Source organism: Cnephaeus nilssonii, assembly GCF_951640355.1.
Source record: "Cnephaeus nilssonii genome assembly, chromosome: 21".
Lineage (NCBI taxonomy): Eukaryota > Metazoa > Chordata > Mammalia > Chiroptera > Vespertilionidae > Cnephaeus > Cnephaeus nilssonii.
Window position 1 is genome coordinate 37,628,704 of NC_137092.1, and position 18,624 is coordinate 37,647,327.

General features: G+C 62.0%; 1 protein-coding gene across 5 annotated transcripts; it reads left to right on the forward strand.

The window, feature by feature from the left end:
- Positions 1 to 309: 309 nt before the first annotated feature.
- On the forward strand, positions 310 to 18,514 carry IGSF9 (immunoglobulin superfamily member 9). Of its 5 annotated transcripts, none has more exons than XM_079760696.1 (21): positions 310 to 784; positions 2,905 to 3,196; positions 3,399 to 3,587; positions 8,394 to 8,546; positions 9,262 to 9,416; positions 9,620 to 9,737; positions 11,031 to 11,172; positions 11,272 to 11,417; positions 11,509 to 11,651; positions 12,924 to 13,064; positions 13,511 to 13,627; positions 13,833 to 13,983; positions 14,185 to 14,308; positions 14,494 to 14,669; positions 14,963 to 15,171; positions 15,358 to 15,442; positions 15,536 to 15,718; positions 16,217 to 16,259; positions 16,571 to 17,431; positions 17,615 to 17,742; positions 17,923 to 18,514. In XM_079760696.1, exons 2-21 carry the CDS (start codon positions 3,139 to 3,141, stop codon positions 18,102 to 18,104), a joined length of 3,504 nt encoding a protein of 1,167 aa, XP_079616822.1. In that variant the 5' UTR covers positions 310 to 784; positions 2,905 to 3,138; the 3' UTR covers positions 18,105 to 18,514. The 5 variants fall into 5 exon arrangements, with proteins under 5 accessions (XP_079616822.1, XP_079616820.1, XP_079616823.1 ...); XM_079760694.1 differs by having other exon boundaries at positions 311 to 784; positions 14,921 to 15,171; positions 17,923 to 18,513; XM_079760695.1 differs by lacking the exon at positions 310 to 784 and adding an exon at positions 1,584 to 1,621 and having other exon boundaries at positions 14,921 to 15,171; positions 17,923 to 18,513.
- Positions 18,515 to 18,624: the final 110 nt, after the last annotated feature.

An 18,624-nucleotide genomic window follows, 5' to 3' on the forward strand; every position in this document is an offset into this window, starting at 1 on the left:
AACGCGGAGTCCCGAGTCTGGCACCCGCGGGGGCTCAGCCAAAGCTCACATTCCACCCTTCTCTCCCAATCTCCCGGGTCAGGATGTCTCTCTCTTCTCTCTTCTGGGCCCGTTTCTCTGGGTGGCTGGCGCGGGGCATGGGGCGGAGTGGACCTGGCCGCCTCCGCGGGGAGCCGCCTTCGCTCCGCACGGCGGGCAGAGCCGGGCGGGACCTGGGCGCTCGCCAGGGGCGGACAGGTATTTCCAGTTGGGCCGGAGGCGAAGTGGGCGGAGGTGGGATGGGATGAGGGAGGAGATCACAGGAGCCCGGGAGCTAGGTGGATCCCCTGGGAGGAGCGGGGGAGTCCGGCTCCCCGCCGGGTGCTTGCTCCAGCCCCGGGCTCAGATTTCAACTCCGGCTGCCGGGTAGCGGAGGGAGGGGTCGGAGGGAGCGCACCCCGGAAGGCGGGCGCGCGGAGCCAGCCGAGGGCAGCTCCCGCGACTCCCGGAGCCCGGAGCCCCGGAGCCCGGCCCCGACCCGCCGCCCTCCGGCCTCTCCGCCCGGCCGCCCCGCTCTCCGCCAGGGGGCGGCCTGCCCACGTGCGCGCCCTGCTCCCGCAAAACTACAAGTCCCAGGCCGCCCGGGGTCGCGCCCACCTCCGCGCCCTCCGCTGTCTGCTCCGGCCGCCGCGGGCGGGGATTGGCGGTCTCCAGGGCAACGGGAGGCTCTCGGGGCCTCGGAGGCGGGAGGCGGGTCCGCCCCCTATTGTGTCGCGGGTGGAGTGGAGCGGAGCGCGAGGAGCAGGTGAGGGCGTGGGCGTGCTGGAGGGGATGGGGCGGGAGTGTCTCGGGGGACAGAGGAGGGTGCGGGAGTCGGGGGGACAGGAGAAAGCGGGAGTCCTTTGGCGAGAAGTGGAATTTTCTGGGGCGCAGAACTAGGGGAGTGTTGGGGAGCGAAGTGGCATTCTTGGTGGGTGGGTTCCCTGGGGCACTGGAGGAGTTCTGGAGGCAATGCGTGTGTGTGTGTGTGTGTGTGTGTGTGTGTGTGTGTGTGTGTGTAGGGATGGTTCTGGTGGGTCCCAAAAACAAGGAGTTCCAGGGGTCCAGAGAAGGCGGGGACTGGGGAAATTGGGGGTGAGGCATCAGAAGTGTGTAGTGGCCCCTGCTGGGAGCTCAGGTGGCTGGAGCATTGTGGGGATACACCAAGGTTGGTCTGATCCCGGGTCTGGGCACATAAGAATCAACCAATGAATGCATAAATAAGTGGAACAAGTCCATGTTTTCTCTTCTCTTTCTCTCCTCCTCCTTACCTCCCCCTTTCTCTTAAAAAAATCAATAAAAAAACTTAAGTGTATTGGAAGCAGAGGCAGGGAAATTCTAGGGAGAAAGATTCCAGGGGAGTAGGTGGGAGAAGCCCCCGTGGGTGGGGACGTGGGTGGGGACGTGGGTGGGGATTCTGGAAGAGACTGGAAGAGTTCCTAGAAGTGCAGAGGACCTGATGCAATTGGAGATCAGGTTCCAAAAATGGGCATTTGTGTGTGTGTGGGTGGGGTGTGGGAGGGCGGAGGGTGCTGTGAGAAGTAGAGATGACTGGAATGGGGATCCTGGGAGAATGGAGTGCCGGGTACTGGAGACCAGACAGGTGAGGACATGCTGGGGGCAGAGGAGTTGATACAATTTTTAGGAAAAGCGGAGGAATTCTGGAGAAACCTGGGTTACTAAGGTCCTCAGAAAGCTGAGCCAGGAGGTAATTGCAGGTTCTTATACACTTGGAAAAAAATTGTTGGGGAAGTATGGGAGAGCTGGTTAGAAGCAGTGGGGAGGTGCAGGACACACGGGGCCATGAAGGAGAGGCAGGGGTCAGGCTGAGAGACGGGGGATGCTTTATAGCCAGTGGGAAACCGTGAAGCCAAGAGTGGGGTGGGGGCCTAGAGCAGAGTCCACTTGCATTTGCCAGGCCCAAGGCAGGCAGCACCCACCCCACCCATCCCCAGGCCTCGCCCTATGGACTCATGGCTTTTTTGGCTTTTCATGGATCATGCCCCTAGGGGTGGGGAAGGGAGAGCCTGCAAACTCTGGGGAGTGGATATTGGAGGGGAGTGAGTGGCAGGAATTGGGGTGAGGCACTTGGGTCAGGGTGTCTGGTGGAGGGAGGCCGCCTGGCAGCCTCAGGAAGAGGCAGTGGGGCCAGATGCCAGCCCAGGGGCCTGCCTAGACCTGGAGGGGCTGCCCGGGCCCCCCATGCCAGCCTGGGGGAGAGGCAGTCCCCCTTCCCCAAGTGCCTGACTCACTCACTGCTGAAGCAGTGTTGGGAGGCTGAGCGGAGAAGGAGGGACTGGTCCCCAGCTTCCAGGGTTTTCCGAGGCTGGGGAAACGGGACAAGGAATTGGGTGGGGTCCCCTGGGGGCCACTTTCTGGGGGTTCTTATCCATGCTTTGCCCCTGACGGGCTCTGTGCCCCTGAGTGAGGCTCTCTGAGTCTCAAGCTCCTTATCTGTCACTCGGGGAGTGGAGACAGTACCAGTCCTGCCTCCTATCGGCCACCTTTTTGTTCACATCAGAACTAAGGAAGGAGAAGGAAGAGGCTGGCCTGTGAGGGCTCATTTTCCGTACTCCCCCGAAAACAGTTTTCTGAGTGTATAGGAACCCCCAGTCTCCTCCCGCTTTAGTTTTCCGAGAACCTCAGCAACCCGGGTTTCCCAAGAATCCCTCGGCGTTTTCTAAGACGTGCCCCCTCACGTGTCCCGACCTGCCTGGCCTCCCTCTGCCCGCACCCCCTTATCCTCCCGTGCTCTCTCTCAGGTCCTTTCACCAGGGCCCGGTGCAAGATCTCTGGTCTCCTGTGTCCCTTCCTCCCACTTCTCTCCTTTCCCGTCCTTTGCTCTCCTGGCTTGTCTCTAACCGTGGGGATTCTCCTACTTTCCAGTACTGGCCACCTCTGGACGCCGCCTTGCATTTGGCATTTGGATCTGGCCGTGCTCCAGAGAACAGCTTCTTCAGGTGTCTCCTGAGCCACGTCCTCACTGTCCAGCGGAGTGGGAGCCGAAACCCGTTACCTGATCAGAAGGACTGACCGGGCTTGCTGGGCGGTGGACATCCCAGGCCCCTCCCCCCGGGCCCCTGTGGACAGGGCGGGGCCGGGTGAGCAGGCAGCCAGGCTATGGTTTGGTGCCTCAGTCTGGCCATCCTCAGCCTGATCATCAGCCAGGGGGCTGACGGTGAGCTCGACTCCGGAACTCCCTGTTAGCTCTGGGGTGGGGGCGTTCCCCAGGGGTTCTCGGTGAGCATGTGAGGGTTCTGGAGAAGTTGAGGGTTCCCTCGACTACTCAGAGTCCTAGGGAGCCCCCCGAGATGCTGATGGGACCTCCCCTCTCAGCCCTGACCTGGGCCCTGCTGTCTCTCATGCCACCCGCCATGCAGGTCACGGGAAGCCTGAGGTGGTGTCGGTGGTGGGCCGGGCTGGGGAGAGCGCCGTGCTGGGCTGTGACTTGCTGCCCGCAGCTGGCCAGCCCCCGCTGCACGTCATTGAGTGGCTGCGCTTTGGGTTCCTGCTCCCCATCTTCATCCAGTTTGGCCTCTACTCTCCCCGCGTGGACCCTGATTACGTGGGTAAGACTCAGCCACCGGTCAGAGGGATCGCCAACAGAGAAGGGCTGGGTCGGGCGGGGAGGGGCTGTCTCCTTACCTGCTCTGTCCCTACCTCAGCTCCACTGCTTCGAGTCTGCGTCATAAGCATGTGCTCCAAGCTGCATTTACACATGTGCGCGTGCGTGTGAACACACACACACACACACACACACACACACACACATATACACACACTCACACACACACACACATGCTGTTTAGAACTCCATGTGGTCTGTTCCCAGGGAGATCCTGCAGCCCTGTGTCAAGTATCCAACTTCATTCTCTAATCGCTTTTCTAGATCTCATCACACAGCTCCCCAGACTCCATCCTGATCTTCCCTGGTCTCCCCCGTGGCCCTGTCCTGGTCCCCTGCCCTCTCCCTCCTCCACTGTCTTCAATGCTAGTTTGGGGCTCCTGGGCCCATAGGGCCTGGACTGATGGGCAGCAGGTGGGTGGGTCTACAGTGGGAGCTCAGCCTGTGTGCAGAGGTGAGCTGGGGAGGGCCAGGCTCCCCAAGGACCAGCGAATGGAAGGGGCTGGGCTGGCTGCTGCTCCAAGGGGCTCCCGCCCGGACTGTAGAAGCGCGTGTAGGCCTCCCTGGGCCCCTCAGAGGGCTCAGCGTGCTCCTAATCCTGGCTGGAGCCTTGGCCTGAGAGGTTCAGTGCAGGTCTCAGAGGGCAGGGTGTGGGGGGCCCCAAGGTGGGGTCCTCTGTGAACTAAGGAGGAAGCCCAGGAAAGGCCACCTGGGAGGTCCTTGCTGGCTGGAGGGGCTCTCCCTTTCCCGTTTTAGTTTGAATCCCGGAGAGGCCCTAGGATTGGCTGAGCTCTCTCCGAGGGGCTGGCTGACAAAGGGGAGGCGGCCCGGGCAGGTGCTGCCCAAGGGGAGAGTTTATTTTCAAACTGGGGGCAGTTGTTGGCAAACAGCCGAGTGGGAGCATATGTGTCTCCACAAGCCCCCTGGGAAGTGAGGAAAGCGGGCTCTGGTTGGGACGAGCGGAGAGAGCGCGGCAGTGCCCACCCACCCTCCTCCCTGCCTCTGCCCGCCGGCTGGGAGGGGTGTGGGCTGCCTGGCTGAGGCCGGCAGGTGCAGAGGATGCCTGACTGAGGCAGAGGGAGGACAGGAGGGAGAAGGGCTTTTCCTGAGACTCCACCAGGCAGATGTGCAACTATCTTCCCTCTGTTCCTCCCCCCCCCCCTCCGCCCGCCCTGCTACCTCCCCCTTCTCCCTCCCCCCAGCCCCAGCCCCATCCTGTTTTGAGGTCTGACCAGCAGCTGGGCTATCTGTGGGCTTTCTGTCTGTCGGGGCCGCCACCCATAGGGCTTTCTTCCTACCCCTCCCCTTTGTGTCCACCCTGCCCAGTCTGGAGCCCCTGGCTGGGCCAGGGCTAGTGCTCTGAGTCTGGTCCCAGGCTGGAGGTTGGGGGATGGTCCCTGGGCCCATTAACTCCTTACTGCCTCCCAGTGTGGAAGGGGCCCCTCACCCTTTGTGTAGGGGACTCTGAACTGCCGTTGCTAGGCAATGGGAGGTAGAGGTGGCTAATGACTCTTCTGCCCTGTCATAAACCCTCCGGCAAGTGGAGGGGCCATGGCCTGGGACTGTGTGAGGCCGGTGCCTACAATGTGGGAGGAACCGTGAAAGAGACGGGAGCTTTAGGGCCTGGACCGAAGGGAAAGCTCCCAGCCATGGAGGATTCCAGATCCAATCTAGCGGAGGAGACTGGATTTATAGACTAGGTTGGAAGTAGTCAAAGGCCGTATAAAGCCAGCTAGTGCTAACTACCAGGATTAAGTCCGACACAGTGTGAAGTGCCGGCCTGGAGCGCGCCTGCGTGGTGTGACCGTGGCCGGGCACCAGGGGACGGAGGCGTGCCTTATTCTGCTTCACCTTTCCTGGGGTGGGTCTTAGGCCAGTGTCTCTATTCCAGGGGACCTGCTTTTGGTTTTTTGACTTTTGTGCTGTTTCTCTTGGTAGTTTCAAGGTGCACCAAACAGCCGGAGGGACATGAGGTTTTTTTTTCTCTGTCCTGACTTACAATCAGTTATCTTACTCTGCTTTAGAATGCCCCCGATCCCTCCAGTCATCTCCCCTTACTGCCTTTTGTCCCCCAAAACCCTCTGCGTGGTCACAGCTTCCTGGAGACCTTCCGTACTCCTCTCGCTTCAGAGTCTCTTGGGATATCTGGGCGCAGTTAGCGCCGCTGTTTGGAACTGCGTGTACGTGAACTTGCACGTGAACGTGAGTGTGGGTCCCCCTGCCTGCTGAGAGCTTGCTAGAGGGGGGATGCGTCTCCTGTTCCTTTATCCCTGCAGGCAGGGGGGTCTCAAGTCCTTCAGGCTCTGGCTCCATGGGTGGAGGCTGGGCCTCCAGGAGGTGGACCAAGGACTCAGGTGGACTCGGGACTGCCCGCCCCGGCCATCTTGCTGTTCTGCGATGGGTCTAGTGGCCCGTATCGCACGGAAAAGTTAGGACAGGCAGTGCCTTCGCTGATGTTCTGGTCAGCACACCAGGAACGGTTACCACGGGCTTCTCACACCCGGAGCGAGCACGCTGAGAGTGCTCCGCGCTGGTGCCTTGCGCGTTGCATGCTCCTGACAGCAGCGTGCGGCGAAAGCATGACCGTCTGAGAAAGAAGGCCTGGCTTTGGCACTAACTAGTCGTGTGATTTTGGAAGGAAGCTTACTATCAGTTCCTTCCTGTGTAATGGGATTTTGGGGAGGATGAAATACGGTGACAGTGCCTAATATCGCACAGCCCATATTCAACATTCAGTTTCCCTTCCTCTTCTGCCTTCTCTGTAGAGATGAAGACCACAATGAAAAGTTACTATCACATGGCAGTCAGAGGAGGTCGCAGCCTGCCGTCTGTGGGGTGCGGGCGGGTAGATTAGGGTTCCTGAGGAATGTTATGGTGGGTGGAGAGGTGTGATTATGTTAAATATTTACCTGCAGGGCCTAGGCTTATCTCCTAGGTGGGGATTTAAACACCCAGCCCTTTAAACAGGCCCACCCTTCCTAGGGAATCCACACCCCCGGACTTCATTCCTGGGGGGAAAAGTCCCCCCCCCCCCCCCCCCCCCCGCATGATCACAGAGCCGGCCTCCACTTAGTCATTCTCTTCCCAGATGGCAGTGGGGCACCATGGGGTCAGACTGTAGTTCAGAAAGGTCACCTCTCTAGGGGAGAGAGGTTAGAATGGAAGCAGATGGGGTGGGGTGACTGCACAGACAACTTTAGGGTTTCTAGTATTAGGAAGGGCTAATTTGGGGCACAGTCTGGTCAGAGTGGGCACAGTGTCTTCACCACATGGAAAGTGCGGGTGGGGTGGGCAGCGGATGAATGCAGGGGGCTCAGCTGGCGGAGGGAGACCTCGCAGTAGGCTGTCAGTCATGCAGGTGACAGAGACCCAGGACTAAACTAAGGTGAGGGAGGGAGAGAAGGAACGACTGTGTGGGTAGGACATGAGAGATTTCCCGGCCAGGCAGAGGGAGAGGTAACGGCGAGAGGAACAGGCGATGCTGGGTTTCTGGGAGCGGGGCTTGGTGCACGGCGGTGCTGTTCACCGCTACAGGGTAAGGAAAGGGAGGGGTGTGTTATGAGGCGTGGGCCGGGGCCGGGATTGAATGCAGGTTGCTGATTTCAAATCTTGAGCTCATTTATTTGCTCACCAATCTTTATCTGAGCACCCGCTGCTGCCGGGCGCCATGCTGCCTACCTTCCCTACATGATCTCTCCCCTCCACTCCACCCGGAGTTCTTTCTCATTTCACAGATGAGGACACTGAAGTTGAGAGAGATTAGGGTGTATAGCGGAGCTGCCATTCTTTCTTTTTTAAAAAAAAAATATATTTTTTTAATTGATTTTTTACAGAGAGAAAGGGAGAGGGATAGAGAGTTAGAAACATCGATGGGAGAGAAACATCAATCAGCTGCCTCCTGCACACCCCCTACTGGGGATGTGCCTGCAACCAAGGTACATGCCCTTGACCGGAATCGAACCTGGGACCCTTCAGTCTGCAGGCTGACGCTCTATCCACTGAGCCAAACCGGTTAGGGCAGAGCTGCCATTCTTTCTGCATTGCACTGCCAGGGACCCATGAAGCTGTCTGGGATGCAGCGCTGTCGGGAGTTGCTGAGGGATTTGGGGGCACCCTCCGTCCCTGGTGGGGTGGTATAGATGCCGAGTGAGGTGGGGGTGCAGTGTCTGTCTGTGCTGGGCCGTGTGGCCCTGTGGAATTCTATGTGGTCAGCTGGGGCCTGGGTGCCCCGGGGTGTGAGGGGGTGGGGTGAGGAGGCTGCTGACCTGGCTGCCTGGCTGGGCTGGACTCCGGCCACCCAAAGGCGCTTAGGCCGCTGATAATAGCCCCGAGGGATTAGGGCCTTTGAGAGAGTAGGTCTGGGTCTCTGCTTAGGCCCCCGACACTGCTGAGCGCCCGGGACAGAGTCCTGTGGCAGGAGGAGTACTCATGGGGTGGGCAGGTCCTGAAGAATCCAAGGATACGCCGTGTTGGCTCTTCAGCTGCTCCCCCCACTGCCCTGGAAGCTGTCCACCTCTTTAGTTCTGGGTTTCCCTTTGTCTGGGCTGGTCCCCACCGCTGATGCAGGAGCAGTGAGCGGGGCTGACGAGGGACCTGCCCTCCGTGGCCCTCGGTGCCTCTCCAGACCCACTCCATCAGGGTAACTGGGAGAGACTGGGCCCAGTGATGACGTCTGAGAATGACCGGTGTGACTAGGGCTTGGGGCGTCCTTGGGTCCCTGCAGCACCCTGAGTCAGGGCTCCTCCTCCAGGGCGAGTCCGCCTGCAGAAGGGGGCGTCTCTCCAGATCGAGGGGCTCCGGGTGGAAGACCAGGGCTGGTACGAATGCCGCGTGCTCTTCCTGGACAAGCACAGCCCCGAAGAGGATTCTGCTAACGGCTCCTGGGTGCACCTCACAGTGAATTGTATGGAGCTGGGAGCAGGGTGATGGGGCCCCTGGTGGTGGTGGTGGTGGTGGTGGTGCGGGGATGATGGGGCGGAGGAGTATGTCAGATTCTCGGCCCCACCCTTGCTGACACCCTTATTTGCTCTCATTTGTTTGCATTCTGCCCCTCCCACCCCCACTCCTGCCCTTTCCGGTCTTCGAAATCCAGTCTTTCTCTTCCCCTCTCTTCCCTGCTCCTGCCTCCCTGGCCAGGAGGGAGTCATGGGTAAGGGGGTGGGGGCTCTTGGGCCCTGAGTGAAACACAGATCACATATATACAGCATATTTTTTCGAAAATAACTTTTAACCCAATACCACATGAATTCTCTCTCAACCCTGGGAAGGAAGGAGGTCATATGTATTCCCGTTTTGTAGATGAGTGGACAGGGGCACAGGGAGACTGGGTCATGCCACTGATTGGGGGCAGAGTGGAGTCTAGAACCCTGGCCTGATGCCCAGAACAGTGCTCCTGTAGGGGGCACCTGGCTCTGAGCACCCGGCCTGTGCTCAGACCCCACCGCCAACTCTGCAGACCAGCTTCAGGCGGGGCTGGTGAGTCCTCATTCAGCCCTGAGAGCAAGCAGACAGGGTGGCCCTGGGCTGGGGGTGCCTGTGAAGCTGGGCAGCCCTGGTCTGTCTCCCTGCCTGCAGGCGGGGAGCTCCTCGGGCAGCCCCTGATGCCGCTCTCTTTGCAGCACCCCCTCAATTCCTGGAGACGCCTCCTCAGGTGCTGGAGGTGAAGGAACTGGAGCCCGTGACCTTGCGCTGTGTGGCCCACGGCAGCCCCCAGCCTCATGTGACTTGGAAGCTCCGAGGACGGGACCTCAGCCAGGGCCAGGGCCTGATGCAGGTGAATCCTGCTGCTGGCTGGTGGGAGGGGCAGGTGGCGGTGTGGGAGCGGGGCTGTAGGACAGAGCTGGCAAAGGCCAGAGGAGGGGGGGCTTTCCTTTGGTTTCCTGAGCCTGGGGTGCTGCCTCCCTCTGCTGGCCAACCTTGGAAATGCAGGGCCTGAGGCCTGCTGGAGGGGGCCTCCCCCCTCCACTCCTACCCTAGGTGCAGAACGGGACGCTGTGGATCCGGCGGGTGGAGCGAGGCAGCTCGGGGATCTACACCTGCCAGGCCTCCAATGCCGAGGGCAGCACCACCCACGCCACGCAGCTGCTTGTGCTAGGTGCGCTCTGTGGGGAGGGCCGGGAGCGGGGACACCTACGGGGGAGGCCTGATTTGTGGCCGGGGGTGCACGTCTGGAATTTGGGGGAGACTTATGCCTGAGGACAGGGGCACGTGGGGAGTGAGGGAGCTCCCAACACAGGCTGTTCTTCTAAAATCAGCATCTTCAATTTTAAAAGGATCGGTAAACGGACAAATAGACATTTAGTGCAAAGTGATGCAGACTAGAGGCCAAAGCATGGGTGCTGGTGTTGGTTCATGAGCCATGTGGCCCCCGGTTCCCCGATCTGTATAAAGAGGTTCATATCGACTACCACACATTCCAGGGCGGTGACAAGAATTGAATTACTGATCAGCACATAGTGATTCCTGGCCAAGACCGTCCCTTTAGAATGAGAGCTGAGCAATAGAAGGCCTGGACTCTGCCCCCATCGAGCCCCTGAAAGGCCGTGTTGGGAATGGTTGAGGGCGAGGTCTTTGGTGTTGGGAAGCCTGGCTGTGCCTCTCACCTGCCCTGCTGACCTTGGGAAGCCACCTCACAGCCTCTCCGCCTCTGAGCCTTCGTTTCTTCACGGGTCCCGACCACACAGGCTCTGCTGAGGGTGAAAGGCGATGATGAGCATGCGTGGCAGAGCACCTGGGAGCAGAGAGGGGCGCGGGCAGCGCAGCGGCAGCTGCTGGAGCGGTGGCTCTGTGGCTTGGCCAGGCTCTCAGGAAGCGCTCCCGGGATGGGGGTTGGGGAAGCAAAGGCCTGGGACAGGAGTGAGCCTGGCACAAGGCGCGGTGAGCTGCCCGCACGTACCTAACAGGGCTGTTCGCAGGCGCTGACATGTGAAACGATGGCTGGCCAGGCGGGGAGGGATGGGATCGGGAGGGCGGAGTCAGGGAGTCTGAGCTGCCCATGGTAGGAGACAGCAGCTGCTCTGGGTTCTTGAGTAGGTGTGTTCTGTGGCCAAAGAATAAATGAATGGCCATTCGGTGCATGGATGGCCATCCGAGGGGGGAGGTGAGGGCCTGGGCTCAGGATCCCTGTAGCATCTGGGGGTAAGGTACTCGGTACCTGGATTAGGGGAGGAGACACAGATGATTTAAGGGGGGCAGACGAGGGGTATAGAGGGTGAATGAGTGGAGAGTTAAACCTGGTACCCTTCCCCGACACACACACACACACACACACGGTTTCAGGCAGGAGGAGCTGGTTCTAGAGGACAGCTCCAGGAAGAACGGTAAAAGTGAACTCGGGTGTCTGGGAAGACTGTGGCTGAGGCCCCTCCCTCCCCTTGTGCTCCCACAGGACCCCCAGTCATCGTGGCACCCCCCAAGAACAGCACGGTCAATGCCTCCCAGGATGTTTCCTTGGCCTGCCGGGCCGAGGCATACCCCGCTAACCTCACCTATAGCTGGTTCCAGGACAGCGTCAACGTCTTCCACATTAGGTGGGGCTCTGAGGCGTGGGGCGGGGACTGGTGGGCAGGTTTTGGGGAGCCTCTTGGCTGAGCCAGGCCTAGACTCCTCCCCTCCATGCCACGTTGCAGCCGCCTGCAGTCGCGCGTGCGGATCCTGGTGGACGGGAGCCTGTGGCTGCAGGCGGCCCAGCCTGATGATGCCGGCCGCTACACCTGCGTGCCCAGCAACGGCCTCCCGCACCCGCCTTCAGCCTCAGCCTACCTCACTGTGCTCTGTAAGCCTGACCCCTGCTCCCCTCAGAGCCTGCTCCCGCCCCTGGGCCAGGCCAAGCGCCTCCTGCGTAATTTGCCACTGTTTCCCCTCAGACCCAGCCCAGGTGACAGCGATGCCTCCTGAGACACCCCTGCCCATAGGCATGCGAGGGGTGATCCGGTGCCCAGCTCGTGCCAATCCCCCGCTGCTCTTCGTCAGCTGGACCAAGGATGGGCAGGCCCTGCAGCTGGACAAGGTACAGGCGGACAGGCGTGTGGCGGGGAGGAAAACCTCAGCTTTTCTAGTCGGGACAGCTGGGGCGGAGTTAGTTCAGTCTGATTTAATTCACCGGCTGGAACATACACAGTTGCCGGGTACTGTGCAGGGTGCTGCGTGGGGAGCCGCGCAGAGAGACCTCCGTGCTCAGGGAGGGCACAGCCTAGACGTGGGAGGGACAGCCACAGGGACACTGCTGGAAGGCCAGGATGGCACTGGCCGAGGATAGAGCAGCTGCCGTCTGGGACTTTTGTGGTGGGCCTTGAAGGGTGGACCGACCTTCCATGCAGAAACCAGGGCCCAAAGGCAAAAGGCACCCCAGTGCGTCTGTGACACAATGAGCCACCCAGCGTGGGGGCAGCGCCTGGGTGGAGGCGCATGTGCACAGGAAGCTGGGAAGGCAGGCTGGTGCCAAAAGGAAGAGCTCTGGATGCAAGGTAATATGACCTCATCCCAAGGAGATTGGGATCTTTTGTTTGTCTGCAAAGACTGTAAATTCCTTGTGGGCTAGTACTGCATCTTTTAATCCGAGTGTCCCCAGGGTTGGGGCAGTAATCGTTCTCAGTACGTGTTTGTTGAATGTTGGGGAAAAAGTCTAAAGGCAGTTGGAGGTAGTGAAGCAGCTTGAGCGATGGTGTGGCAGCAGGAGTTGCGCTTGTTGGATGGAATGGAGTGGGGGAGAGGGGGCAGGGAGAGGGGCTCAGGGGATGTCGAAGTGGTCCAGGCGGAGGTTGTGTAGCTTGAGTTAGCGAGGACATGAAGATGGATGGGCCTCACGTCTAGACAAGAGGCCTTCCCAGGAGGACAGACCTGGTGAGTATGTGGGCGGGGAGCGAGGGCGAATGAGGACTTAGAGGTGAGCAAGGACAGTGCGGCCTTTAACAGAAACAGGGAAGCCAGGAAAAGGATCTGATTTGGGATGGAAGGCGCTGAAGTAAGTCATGGAGCGCTGGGAAGACAAATAGACGATGAGGTCCCAGCAGGCTGGGCGCGCCCACGCAGCTCACCTGCAGGGGGCGCCATCCACTCTGTACTCCCTGGAGTTGTGCAGTGCTGGCCTTCATGCCCCTGGGAGTGGCCCCCCTCTGGGAGAGGGAGATAGAGGACGGGGCTGCGGAGAGGTCAGGCCTGGAGGTTGAGCTGTGGTGTCCTCTGCAGAGCTGTGGGCTTCCTCCTCCCTGGCGTGGCCTCTCTCCATCTCGGTTTTGCCTCTGCTGACTTTTTTCTCATTGTCATCTCCTCTTCCCTCCAGTTCCCCGGCTGGTCCCAGGGCGCAGAAGGCTCGCTGGTCATTGCCCTGGGGAATGAGGATGCTCTGGGAGAATACGCCTGCACCCCTTACAACAGCCTTGGCACGGCAGGGCCCTCCCCAGTGACCCGAGTGCTGCTCAAGGTGAGGCCCCGGGTTAGCCACAGCGGTGGGGCAGGCGGCCGAGATGCACCCTGCGTGGACACCTGGCTGGTAGAGAGGTGTGTGGGTGTGTTGGGGGGCGGGCTTCCAAGTCTCTGTTTCTTGTGTGGTCACAGCAGCAGGGGTCAGATGCCGCCCCAGAGTCCTTTTGCAGAGGCGGGTGCTGAGGAGATGGGCCGTCAGTCACACGGCGCATCCACAGTCAGATACTCGTTCCACCCCCACCCTCACTGACCTTGACCTGTACACCTCCCGAGAGGCCTCCCAGCGCCCCAGTCTTCCCTGTCCCACCAAGGGAACAGAGACACAGTTAGAGAGAGAGTGAGAGATGAGCCTGAGGCGCGGTGGGACGGGGAGCCCCAGAACGGGGGGGGGAGGGGGGGGACACAGTGAGAGAGGCCCTTCCCAATGCCGGCTCTGGCTTGCAGGCCCCCCCAGCTTTTCTAGAACGGCCCAAAGAAGAATATTTCCAAGAAGTAGGGCGGGATCTACTCATCCCCTGCTCTGCGCGAGGAGACCCTCCTCCGACGGTCTCTTGGGCCAAGGTAAGGCTCCGGAGCTGCGTGGCTGTCCCCTGCCGGCGCGTCCCTGCTCTCCGTGCCCCCGGCCATCGTGTGGGAAGGAGGACGGGGGAAGGGAAGGGCTCTCAGACGCAGGGTGGGGAGGAAGCTGGAGCTGCCGGAGAGAGAAGGGGTGCCCGTGGTGAGGGGTGGCTGCGTGTGTCCTCAGGGCTGACCAGTGGTTCCGTAGGTGGGCCGGGGGCTGCAGGGCCAGGCCCAGGTGGACAGCAACAGCAGCCTCATCCTGCGACCACTGACCAAGGAGGCCCATGGGCGCTGGGAGTGCACCGCCAGCAATGCCGTCGCCCGCGTGGCCACCTCCACGAACGTCTACGTGCTGGGTCAGTGGCCGCACAGCCGGCTGGGGCTGCGAGAAACCATGTGGGGCGGGAGACAGGGAATCGGTCTTGAAGGCTCAGATAGGATGGTGGGTGGGGAACCCCTGGGATGATGGGTGGAGGGCAGAGGCCCTGGGTTCCTCTTCGTTCTTCACATTCCTTCAGGGCCCTGACCATAATCCCTCCCCCCACCCCTCTACCCAGGCACCAGCCCCCACGTAGTCACCAATGTGTCCGTGGTGCCCTTGCCCAAGGGTGCCAATGTCTCCTGGGAGCCTGGCTTTGATGGTGGCTATCTGCAGAGATTCAGCGTCTGGTACACCCCATTGTGAGTGCCCCAGGCCACTCCTCTCTTCCCCACTCTGGTTCTCTCTGGCCTTCTGCCCTTCTCCCCCTTCCCCCCCCCCCCACCTCCCGCCCTGCTCTGCCTCAACCCTGCCCAACTCCGCTGCTTTACTTACAGAGAACCCTAGGTGACCCTGGTTGATGAGGCCCCGTTTCCTCACGTTCTAGGGCCAAGCGTTCTGACCGAGCCCACCACGACTGGTTGTCCCTGGCGGTGCCCGTGGGGGCCGCTCACCTCCTTGTGCCAGGGCTGAAGCCCCACACCCAGTACCAGTTCAGTGTCCTGGCTCAGAACAAGCTGGGCAGCGGGCCCTTCAGCGAGATCGTCCTGTCTGCCCCTGAAGGTGAGCGACCTCTCCCTGCCGAGCAGCAGATGAGGATGGGGAGGGGCTGGCAGAAGCTGGATATGGGGGGCCTGGGTGGGAGGATGCGAAGGTGCTGGGCAGCTTGGGGTCCAGAGGGGTTTGTGGAGCATGATCCAGGCTTGTCTTAGGGGCTCTGGGAGAATGGTGGGCACTGGCGGCCCTGGAAGGCCCGGGGCCGAGGGGAAGGCGCTGGAAATTCTATTTCTACCCTGCCTATCTGTCCCACCCAGGGCTTCCTACCACACCAGCTGCCCCCCCACTTCCTGTCACAGAGATGCCGCCGCCCCTGTCCCCACCCCGAGGTCTGGTGGCAGTGAGGACACCCCGGGGGGTACTGCTGCACTGGGATCCCCCCGAAATGGTCCCTCAGAGACTGGATGGCTACATCCTAGAGGGCCGCCAAGGCGCCCAGAGCTGGGAGGTGCTGGACGGGGCCGTGGCGGGCGCGGAGGTGCAGCTGCTGGTGCCTGGCCTCATTAAGGTTGGTGTGGGAAGCAGGCACGGGGTTCTGCGGTTCTCCGGGTCCCCGCTCCATTCCCCAAACCCAGATCGGACCGTCTTCCCGGCTTCCTACTCCCCCGTCACCTCCCACTGCTCTATCTTTTCAAATGCGGCTGGTGTGGGAGGTCAGGCCGGGCCCTGACCTCCCTGAACTCCCCGCCCCCAGGATGTTCTCTACGAGTTTCGCCTTGTGGCCTTGGCCGGCGGCTACGTCAGCAGTCCCAGCAACTCGGCCAACGTCTCCACCTCTGGTGAGAACCTGGAGGGAGGGCCGGGGCCGGGGCCTCGGGGCGCGGAGCCCACGGACTCTGGACACTGGCCCTCCCTCCTGGCTCCTTGCGCAGGCCTGGAGGTCTACCCATCCCGCACCCAGCTGCCAGGCCTCCTGCCACAGCCCGTGCTGGCTGGCGTGCTGGGTGGGCTCTGCTTCCTGGGGGTGGCCGTCCTCGTGAGCATCCTGGCTGCTTGCCTCACCAGCCGCCGCAGGGCTGCCCGCCGCCGCCACCACTGCAAGCGCCTCCGCCAAGGTAGGGCCACCCGCCCCCTCAGCTCCCCCCCTCCAAAGTAGGGCCAGCCGCCCCCTCAGCACCCCCCTCCAAGGTAGGGCCAGCCGCCCCCTCAGCACCCCCCTCCAAGGTAGGGCCAGCCGCCCCCTCAGCTCCCCCCTCCAAGGTAGGGCCAGCCGCCCCCTCAGCTCCCCCCTCCAAGGTAGGGCCAGCCGCCCCCTCAGCTCCCCCCTCCAAGGTAGAGCCAGCTGCCCCCTCAGCTCCCCCCTCCAAGGTAGAGCCAGCCGCCCCCTCAGCTCCCCCCTCCAAGGTAGGGCCAGCCGCCCCCTCAGCTCCCCCCTCCAAGGCAGGGCCAGCCCCCATCAGTCAGCGCCTCCTGCTTGGAGGAAAGCCCCGCACCCAGCACCCCTCCGGCACCCAGCCTTGCCTACCCTGTTCCCAGCCGGATGGGGTGAGGGCTGTGCCTGGGCCCTGGAAAGCCCTGGTTTGCCTGTGTCACCTCTGGTTCTGCCCTTACAGATCCACCTCTTCTCTTCTCTCCACCCCGGTTGTCATCTCCACTGTAAGTCCTTCCTCCTCTGGGCTTCCTTCGCCCCCCCCCCCCACCCCAGTGTGCCCCTATCCTCTGCTCCTTCCCTGTCCCCGGGTGGGCGTTGTGAGAGGCGGAGCAGAGTGGGAGGGAGGTGAGGGTGGGAGGCAGAGCCCAGCCTGGGGGTGCTCCAGGGTTGCCTGTGCCTCCTCCACCTCCGTGTGGGTCCTTGCTCACTCGCTTTCCTAGCTCTGCTCCGTCGTGTACCAAACCCCGCCAGGCCCAACCATGGTTCCTGGGACGGGGACTGGCGCTTACCACAGGCCTGATCTGTCCTTCCCCAGCTCTGCTCCAGGCTCGGGCAGTCCTGACAGCGTGGCCAAGCTGAAGCTCCGGGGTTCCCCAGCCCCCAGCCTGCGCCAGAGCCTGCTCTGCGGGGAGCCTGCTAGGACCCCCAGCTCCCCTCCAGGCCCTCCACCGAGCCAGGGGCCCTTGCCCCTGGAGCCCATTTGCCGGGGACCAGATGGGCGCTTTGTGTTGGGACCCAACGTGGGGACCCCCCAAGAAAGGCCAGGCCCTGAGCAGGCTGAAGCTCGGACCCCAGCCCGGCACCAGGCCAGGTCCTATGACTGCAGCAGCAGCAGCCCCACAGGGCTGCCCCAGCCCCTCTGCATTACAGACATCAGCCCCGTGGGGCCCTCTCCCGCCGCCCCGCCCAGCCCCCTGCCGGGAACGGGCCCCCTGCTGCAGTACCTGAGCCTGCCCTTCTTCCGGGAGATGAATGTGGATGGTGACTGGCCCCCTTTGGAGGAGCCTGCTTCTGCTGCACCCCCAGATTACAGGGACATCCGGCCCTGCCCGCCCTCACCTCTCCTTCAGCCCCTGGATTCCCCTCCTGCATCCCCGCGGGCAGGGCTTCCTGGGGCCGTGGTCAGGGCTGGGGCTGCCCCGGAGGGCCCGTACACAGCGCTGGCCGACTGGACACTGAGGGAGCGGCTGCTGTCCGGCCTTCTCCCTGCCGCCCCTCGGGGCAGCCTCACCAGCCAGAGCAGCGGGCGGGGCAGCGCCTCTTTCTTGCGGCCCCCCTCCACGGCCCCCTCAGCCGGAGGCAGCTACCTCAGCCCCGCTCCGGGAGACACCAGCAGCTGGGCCAGCGGCCCGGAGAGGTGGCCCCGGAGGGAGCATGTGGTGACCGTCAGCAAGAGGTGAGGCAGTCCCTGCCCATCCCTGATGTCGTGTCATCTCGGACTGTGTCCCCACCCTCTCCTGACACCCGCCTTCTCTGCTCCGCTCCCACTGTGGCCTGAATTCGGGAAGTTCAGGTTCAGGCTTTTCTGGCCACCCTCCCCCCCCCAACCCTCCCCCCGACATTTGTCTTTTTTTTACAGGAGGGACACATCTGTGGACGAGAACTATGAATGGGACTCAGAATTCCCTGGGGACATGGAATTGCTGGAGACCCTGTGCCTGGGCCTGGCTGGCCCTCGGCCCGGACCTGAAGCGGAGCCAGAGCTAGGTGTGTGAGCCCTCCAGAAGGCAGGCGCTCCTGGCCTTGCTGTTCCACCACCCACAGCCTTAGGGCCCAACTGTTCCCGGTTGCCCCCCGGGGTCGTGTGACCTGCAGGCCCTGGGGAGCCTCATGGTGCCAGTGAACCTCAAGACGGTTTCCTGTCCTTGTTCTGCCCTCCTCTGGCAGGTGCAAAGACTCCAGAGGTGGGCTGCCTCCTGGGCCCTGCCCCGGCGCCGGGCCCCGAGGCCCGCTGTGCTGCCCTGCGGGAGGAATTCCTGGCCTTCCGCCGCCGCCGAGACGCCGCTAGGGCCTGGCTCCCCGCCTATCGACAGCCGGTCCCCCATCCTGAACAGGCCACGCTGCTGTGAACACCCTCATGTGAGGCAGCGTGAGGGCACAGGGCCCCCGTGAAGGAGGCTCCAGCCAGACCTAGCTCCGCCTGGGAAACTGCCCCCGCCCCGTCGAGGCCCAGGCACAGAGCCTGATGGTGGGCTGGGGTGGGCGTGGTGCGGGATGTGTGTGCTGAGCCTGGGGACTAGAGCAGGGATCCTAGGTCTGCTGGAGGGCGTGTGTGCGTGTGTGTGTGTGTGTGTGTGTGTGTGTGTGTGTGTGTGTGGTGTTCGTGGTGTGGGTGAGGTTTTATACAGGTGAATAAAGAAAGTCTGGAAAATGTTTCTATGTTGTCTGACTTCGAATCTGAGAGGGAGGGGGGGAATCTCCAACCCTTGAAAGGAGGGCATTCTTTCTAAATGAATGGAGGAGCATTCAGCGTCCATTCAGAAAGCACGTATTGAGCGCCTACTGAAGTCGGCTACCACAGACCAGCCACCGAGCTCGATGCTGAGAAAACAGAGTTCACCAAGTCAAGCCCTGCCCTTGGGTTCTTTC